The sequence below is a fragment of the Solanum pennellii genome, chromosome 3 (genome assembly GCF_001406875.1).
Source record: "Solanum pennellii chromosome 3, SPENNV200".
In the NCBI taxonomy this organism is placed as follows: domain Eukaryota; kingdom Viridiplantae; phylum Streptophyta; class Magnoliopsida; order Solanales; family Solanaceae; genus Solanum; species Solanum pennellii.
In genome coordinates this window covers 56,459,316-56,467,692 of record NC_028639.1, presented here as the reverse complement: position 1 = coordinate 56,467,692, position 8,377 = coordinate 56,459,316, and the positions used below count along the sequence as shown (strand labels likewise).

The window sequence follows — 8,377 nt, the reverse complement described above, 5'->3', positions numbered from 1 at the left end:
TTTAAAACTTCAAAAAAATTAATCATGCCTGTTACACAGACAGCATATGCAATACATATCCGGAGTGAAGCAAACAGATTTTGAGCGCAAAGATTTATCTTTTTTTACATTACAAGTATGTAGCAGCTAACCTGCGTTATTTCCCAGGTTAGGCATCTATTTTTTTATGACGAATACTTAGCTGATCTAATAAATGTAAAAAATAAGTAACACTGTCAGTCATATAGAAGAAACTAGTAACAATCAGAAAAACCATTTTGGTCTCACTTCTAATTCCTCCTCTGTCAACTCCCTGTAGTCGTACCACTGTCCTCCTGCTTTGCCCACAGGCATAGGAGATCGAACAAAAATCTCTACTGGCTTCGGAACATGGACAACAAAAGTAAGCTCTTCAGCTGTAACTTCTGAAATTGGATTAGATATTCCGGCTGATTTATTAACTGGTACAACGGAAAACCATCCAAGACCAGATATAGCCACATCGCAGGTAGGTCTATACCGACAAATTAGCAACAACAAAAAAGGCATATTAGGCATCTACACAGTGTCACAGTTTGTGATATATGAATGTGCTCACCTCTCAATATCTTCATACTTAATTTGTAACTGCCGCTTTGTTTCAAGTCCCATCCAGTCATCTGCCTTTCCTTTTCCTGTCGGAGGTGTCAATAGAACTCCGAGTTCTTTCTGCAACAATGAGAGATGTTTCACGTGCAATGTACGTATAGAAAAAAGATATCTAAATACATCCGTTCTATAATGATCTCTAAAGGGATTTATACATAATTGGCAACTCTACCTACTATAGATGCCCATAATGAAATTATCATGAAGGTAAGAGCAAGGGGTTGGAACAAAAAAAATAAGAAACCATGAATTTTATTACTTTTCCTTCAGTCAACTCTTTTCTTCTTTGAAAAAAAAATAATCACAGAAGAAAACTTTCACACTTTTTTCAGTTCTGTATTTGTGAGTGCAGTGCTTTCCCTTTTTTCTTTTTACATTGTCATCCACAACCCAAAAAGGTCAAAGGTCAACGGTCAAAGACCACTTAGTATAAAATACAAGAGTTTGGAATTACCTGGTAGAATTCATCTGCTTCTTCAGTAGCCACTACATGAATTTGCAACGCCTTGGGTCCATAGAATGTCAAACAAGTCTCTGGGAGAACCTGAAGTAATATTAAAGTCCACCAATTGAAAATGACTGATTGGGACTGCATATATATGCAAAGGAGACAAGTTTTTTGTGAGAAACCTTAAAAACGTCAATTCGAACAAGGCCTCCCCAAAATATTGATAATCCAGTCAAGCCACTTGATCTCATTCGGTTAGCTATCTGCGAGTCCAAGTTTCGCCCAGAACTCTGTTCATTAGAAAACCAGGAAAAAGAGAGCACGTCAAGTTTGATGACATCAAGATCTCTTAAAGCAAATGTTGGAGAAAGAGCATACTGGAATAACTTGACCCCGAAGACGACTTTGAGGAGCAAGAGTAGGGAGATCTTCCGCGTGAATAACTGCAGCTTGCCTATGATGAAGATGAACTCCAGGGGTATCATACAATTTCTAAATAATATAAAGGGCATAGTATCTGTTAAAACCACATACATTGGAAGAGCTATCAATCTATTAAGTATTCATCTTTTAACATGGAAATTAAACAAAAAATAAAAATAAAAATAAAGACAAGAAAGTAAAATCAATCAGCAATTAGTGTGTCAGACATTAAGGACAATAGTTATGGTGACTTCGATTAATGTGATTAGCTATTATGAATCTTTATCATTTTTTTCATAAAGGTTTTGTCATCAGCATGTGTAGTTATGGTTTCCTGGGCTTCATTTGAAACTCAAGAAAAGTTTTGAGCAGCTTAGCTTTTGGTCGAATGAACTAATCTAGCAGCTTTCCAGTGTCAAATTAATAATTTAAGCATTAGGGGGAAAACATTCTCAATCTCAGATTAAGTTCCACGAGTATCATAGAAGTTAGATAGGATCTCTTCCTCTTTTAAGATTCAAGAACTTCACTTTTAACTTTCCCTTGCACCCAGTAATTCAAACACTGTTTTAGATTATCACATAAAGAAGTTGGATGATCATTTGCTACAGTGAGATACACTTACTTCACCACCAAGGAAAGCATCAATTGGGATTGGACCCAATGTCGTTCCGGGAACAGCTGATTGTATTGGTTTGTATTTCCGAGCAGAGGCTGCAACTGGGTCCTTATATGACATTGTATCTGATTACAGTCATAGTAAGATACCAATAGCAGAGACAAAAGGAGGAGTGGACAAAGCAATGAAAGAGCAGATTTAAAGAACGAGCATGCATTAAAAGAACTGAAAATTACAATTCCCAGTTGCCATTATATTGCTAGCACATTAGTCCAGGTCAAAGCAAGATTTCATTGGTAAATTGAAGTGACCATCACTTGGTAAAATTATACATTAATAAATCTATCAAATAGAAGAAATTGATAAGCTAAACTCATAGAATGTTGTTGGAAGTAATGGAAGAAGTACATCTACATATTAGGTTATGTTGGTTAGGCAGAGTTGTTGATAGGATATTTCTAGTGATTCCACAGAACAAAATTCCAATTTGAGACAAACTCTATGACCAGAGATACTAAGACCTACTCTTGTCTGAAGTGACATAGGGAAAAAAAGAGCACAAAATTACAGAAATCGTAGACAAATCTATGGGTTTACGAATTGCAACTCGGGTACTGCATTTGACCCTCCAAAGAAAAAACACTTAAAGGAACTAGACCCTATGGACAAAATAATCCACCAACAGTGTGATGAATACAGAGGCTCATAAATGACTTACTTAACAGTGCATTGATGAATGCAGATTTTCCCACGTTCGCTGAGCCCTGAAAAGTTAATAGCACTTAACATTTGCATAAATTAATTCCAAACTACTATGTATTAAATTGAAGAATTAACAAAGACACAGCACAACAAGAAAATGTGACTAATCATCAAATTCAAATTTCAGATACTAACCAGAATGTATACATCCCTTCCCTGCAGGAAAATACTAACAGTAGATTAGTAAGCTGTAAAATAGTGTGAACAAATGGAATTCAAGAGTAAAGCCTGCAATATGTTTGTTTCAGCAGGAACAAAGTTCCTTGACAAAGAAATAAAGATCCTTCCAAATAGAAACAATAACGTTCACATAATAGCTGAAAGAACAAACAATTAGGTTTTGATCTCACTAATACTGGACAGACTAGATCCAAGAATTGAGTAATGATTACGCGACATCTAATTTAATGAGAGAACTAACAAGCCTTCAATACAAATTACTAGCAAGATGGACTAACTTTTACTTGAAGAGATCGATTTGATTTTATTGTCTTTATCACTACATATCCAGACACAATCTCGTTGATACTTAAGTTCATCCAGTCTCTCTCTAAAAAGATCCGTCACACAGAATCATGAGACACATCCATTTATTATCAGCTGATTTAGTAATGGATGAAGTAGCATAAGCCATGAAATGTAGTTCCAGCAAAAATGAGATTTTTCCTTTGGAGATGCTTAATGAGATTCTGTGAGAATGGACCACAATATACTGATCAGCATCCAAAAAGAGATGCACTGCGAACGTCCTATTCACATATAAGGAGCTCATGACGGTAATTTATTGCCTTTTACTTCAAGTGAAAGTTGGTAAGTGTCAAGATAACTTTAAGAAGAAACTGCATGAATATGTATATATCAAAATTCATATTTTCAAACAATAGACGTACAACACCAAGGCAGTATTACCCAAAACGGACAGGTGTAATCTTACATCTTCATAGACAAGAAACCAACCTTTTTCTCATGAATATGTATATATCAAAATGCATATTTCCAACCAGAGTACAATACCAAGGCAGTTTTACCCAAAATGGACAATTGTAATCTTACATCTTCATAGAGAAGAAACCGACCTTTTTCTCCTTTTGGATTTCTGACACCACCCCGGAGATTCCAACCAATGACTTTGAACTTGTTAAATGAACACTCAGAACACTGCAAAATGGAGCATAGTATTTCAATTTTTTATGTGATCTTTTGTTCTCGGGATTAGAAGTCGGATATGATATTTACATTAACTACAATCACTAACTGAATATTACTAAACAGGAGAGACATAATCAAATTACTACAAAGTGAACATGACCTACAAAAAGATCACACTTAGGCAATACTGGTAGGAGATGGCTAATTGACAATGAGGATCTCCAAAGAAGCACATCAACTAATTAAAGCTGAAGCTATAACTTCCATTGCACCAAATGAGTCAATAATATAAAGGATACATAATACACCTCAAACTTACTTCAGCTTCTTCTTCATTGTGGCCTCCACAACCCAGTCACCAACACAATTAAGATCAGTATCTTTTGGAAGAAGATCCACCTTAAGAAAGTGAAATAGAGAGTACAAAATATGTTAATTGGAAAAAATATACAACAAGTTAGTACTACCATTAACTGCATATAACTTAGTTGCTATTATTACCTTAGTTATAACCAAAATTATGGGATTTGCACCAGCAAGATCTCGGACACGAGCCAAAAAACTTCCATTGAAGTCTACAATATCAACCTACAGATGGTGATCCATGAAGGTATAAAGAGTGCAGGAAACACAAATAAACAAGGTTTAGTAGTCAATGACATGAACTGAAAAATGAGAACCAACAATCATATTTCTTTAACATAGTAATCAACACCAGTGCTATCAACCTTAAGACTGAAATACAAGCTTTTACAAGGTTGGACGGCACGCACTTCTTCAATCCATTAGATAAGAGGTTAATTTGTCCAATACTGTTGATTCATGAAACCTTTGCTCATGAGTGACTTCATTGCAAAATGCACACATGTATTACTTAGCATAAAGAATATATTTTTTTCATGGCAACTACACTTCATTTTTAACAGGAAAAATGATACTTGAAATTGTTATCATCCATTAATTACTCTTGGTTGCAAGGCTGTTCAGCTTTGTCTAAGATTCCTAATGTGCAGATACTAAGCCCCAAGATGAGCCGGAGGCCTACAAATTCAATGCAGGACAAATATAACCATTCAAATAGGACAGTGAACATATGAATAAAGCATATTATAAAGTAATATTCCTATAGTGAGAGTCATCGTAGTGAACCATTTGAGTTAGTTCACTCTGATGTACGGGATGAATTAGTCTAAATAGAATATAGAAAACTGACTTAGATATTCAATCAATGTATTATTTTAAACTACATTTATACAATCTTCAGTTTAAAAACTCAAAATGGCAAAACTCCGGCAGCACCTCAGATTACAACATCATTAAGAAATTACAAACAAATTGGAGTCGTTTTTCGTTTTTGCTTACCAATTTAACAATCAAAGCTTTCTCATGGCGCACATGAGACAACTTTTCTCGAAGCTCTTCTGCTGTAACAAATTGCTTTCCTCCAGAATAACCTCCATTTCCACCTACTGCAGTTATCATGTGCCCATGAGACAACAGGCGACACCGTCCACAAAGAATTTTACGTAATTGATGATGTTTCTTTTTCTGTCATCCAACCAAAAAATTAAATGAGCTAAAGCATCAACAGTAAATTTATACATTTCATATCTAGGAAACAACAGTAGCAACCAAATTTAGTGAATATGATACTTAACTAACTTAAAATTTTCCGGATAGAATTAGTTGAGTAAAACTCCCAAAATTAAAGAGACCTTATCACAAATACATAGAACGCATTAATTAGAAAATTTTAATACCAAATCGTATGTCTCCTGGTCAACATAACCTGGAGCATCCACTTCCGATGTGTGTAACGGAGCTCCACAGCCGTAACAGCAAGGAGCCAATTTGGAAATTTTGAAGATATTATCCTTCTTCTTCTTTTTCTTCTTAGTTGTGGCTAGCACCGATGAAGATGCAGCGACGACCTGTTGGCGTTGTAGATATATGTCACCTCGGGTTGGGGCGGCAGCTCCATAGCCCTCGGGTTCGGATTCTGAGATAGTTTGGGCTTCAGTGGATTTGCAGAAGATAAGAGTGGGTTTAGTAGATTGATATCTGTAGAGGTTGAGGTTAGTAGGGGAGGAATTGGGTATAGAGAATGGGCAAATTGAAGATAAGGAGGATAGAGCTAGGAGTTTAGACGGCATTGTTAATTGCGAAAGAAAGCTCGAACGAGAAGGATATTGAAGATATATTATTTTAGGGAAAAGGTATATACCCTCAACTTTGTCATTTGGAGCTGATATACTTACCGTTATACAAACGGCTCACATATACTTCTGCCGTTACAAAATGGCTCACATATACCCTTCATTTAACGGAAGTTAAAAAATTAGTTTTAAATTTATATTTATTACTTCTAATTTTTAAAAAAAAATTATTTAGGGGTATATATGATTCTTCTATTAAAGTTCAAGGTATATTTTAATTTTTTTCATACATAAATTATTTTTTGACTTCTTTTATTATAATTATTTGAATTTCTTATTCTTATTTTATTTTTTTCTTCCATTCCTTAGTTTAAAGAATAAAAAATTAAACTTTTTTTTTGTGTGTATTGTAATTTAATTTCGTATTCGAAGAAAAAATTTGGTCATCTACAATAAGTTTTACAAGAATATTAGTAAAACATAAATAAATTTGATTATCAAAATAATAATTATAAATTAGTCATTGAAATAAAAAAAAAGTCAAAAAATATATGTTTGACGAGGATTAAATTTACTTATATGGGATTATATTTTTTAGAAAAAAATAATAAAATTTTAGATTAAAATTATTATTTTTTTCATTTCCGTTAGAGGAAAAGGGTATATATGAGTTATTTGTTTACAAGTAGGGGTATATATGAGCCATTTGTTAACAAGTAGGGGTATATATGAGCCACTTTCATAACAAGGGTATATCAGCTCTAAATTACAAAGTTGAGGGGTATATCAGACCCTTTTCCCATTATTTTATGTACTGTCACTTCTTTGACTAATGTTGACCCTATTTTTCTTTTTTTTAGTCTAATGAAAAAGATATCTGTCTATTTACAACTTAATAATAATTTTATCTAAATTTATGTATTACTTCTGTCGAGTAAATTTTATCATCACACAATTATGATATATATACAACAATTATTTTCTTCTTAAAAAATTGTATGAACAATCATACTATTTAAGTCTTTGCTTGGCATGAGCACATTGTAGGTGTACTTCAAAATTGATACTAATAATATTTTAAACTTAAAAGAGATCCAATTTAGTTGTCAGTTTTCTTAAATAATTTTTTGAATTTTTTATAATACGTGAATATTAAGAATAATTATAAGCATTTTATTCAAAAATATGTTTTGAATGTGGTATTTGTCAGCCACATTATCTTAATAAAATGAAAAATATTTGTGAAATATATAAAAATTGTGGAATCAAATAAATATTTTTTTAATTAGCTTTTTAGAAAATTGTGATATGAAATTTTAACTTATGCTAAACAATATTCTAATTCAATAGTGCTTATAAAATAACGTTTTTTTTTTTTTTTATCATTTGGTTAATTACGAAGGCTAAAAATTCAAAGAGTTTTAATAGGAAATTTCTGAACCTGAAGAAATTATAAATAGGTTCTTTTTTATTTTCATGCATATGAAAACAACTTGCTTCCTACCATTTCTCTTATAGTTATACTTGTTTGTATTAAATATTAAATTAATAACATAAATATAATCATGGTACAAAATGGCATTATTTTGTTTGCATATGCTAATTTACACGAGAAGAAGCAAAAGCATTGATGTAGCGGGCTATGGATAGTTGTGGCAAGTTGCTTCAAGCTTTTAGCATCTCAAAATATGTCACAAAAGTTATTACATTTAAAGCAATTACAATCCGTACAGTTTGGTAGTACATAAAGTTGGTTGATTTTTATGCGGCAAATGTGATAGATATGGTCTTAATAAGTCTTATTCGTTAGTTGCATAAAGTTCACTCTTTGAACCTTTTTAAGCATTAATATACCAAGGTTATTGGTTGTTAAAAATAAAACAAGAATTTGATTAATTTTTTCAACACGAGTAAAAATGATTCTATTTCATATCTTCAGAATTTAGAATTATAAACGATAGGGAAAAGTTTGAACACTTGATTAGTCATCTGAATTGTGAGTTAAATTCAAAACTGCAATCAGACTGCAAATGTGGTCAAATAGTGTGTAAATAACATCACATGTTCATACCATTTTTTCTAGTTGTGTCCATCCCATTCACTGTTTCCCCTCCCATAAACTGGAATTGTGGTCACATAGTCGGGACCTTTTCTGGATCCAATGCATAGCGAGAGCTTTAGTGCATCGGACTG

At 33.0% G+C, this 8,377-nt stretch overlaps 1 protein-coding gene across 1 annotated transcript; it reads right to left on the bottom strand.

Annotated features, from left to right (window-relative positions):
- Positions 1 to 6,223, bottom strand: LOC107014849 (putative nitric oxide synthase). Its single transcript, XM_015214957.1, has 13 exons — positions 5,789 to 6,223; positions 5,391 to 5,576; positions 4,530 to 4,616; positions 4,348 to 4,427; positions 3,956 to 4,037; positions 3,015 to 3,035; positions 2,836 to 2,881; positions 2,124 to 2,242; positions 1,454 to 1,567; positions 1,258 to 1,365; positions 1,082 to 1,171; positions 578 to 687; positions 1 to 493 (listed from the first exon to the last, which is right to left on the bottom strand). The coding sequence occupies exons 1-13, from the start codon at positions 6,179 to 6,181 to the stop codon at positions 244 to 246; spliced, it is 1,686 nt and encodes a 561-aa protein (XP_015070443.1). The 5' UTR covers positions 6,182 to 6,223; the 3' UTR covers positions 1 to 243.
- Positions 6,224 to 8,377: the final 2,154 nt, after the last annotated feature.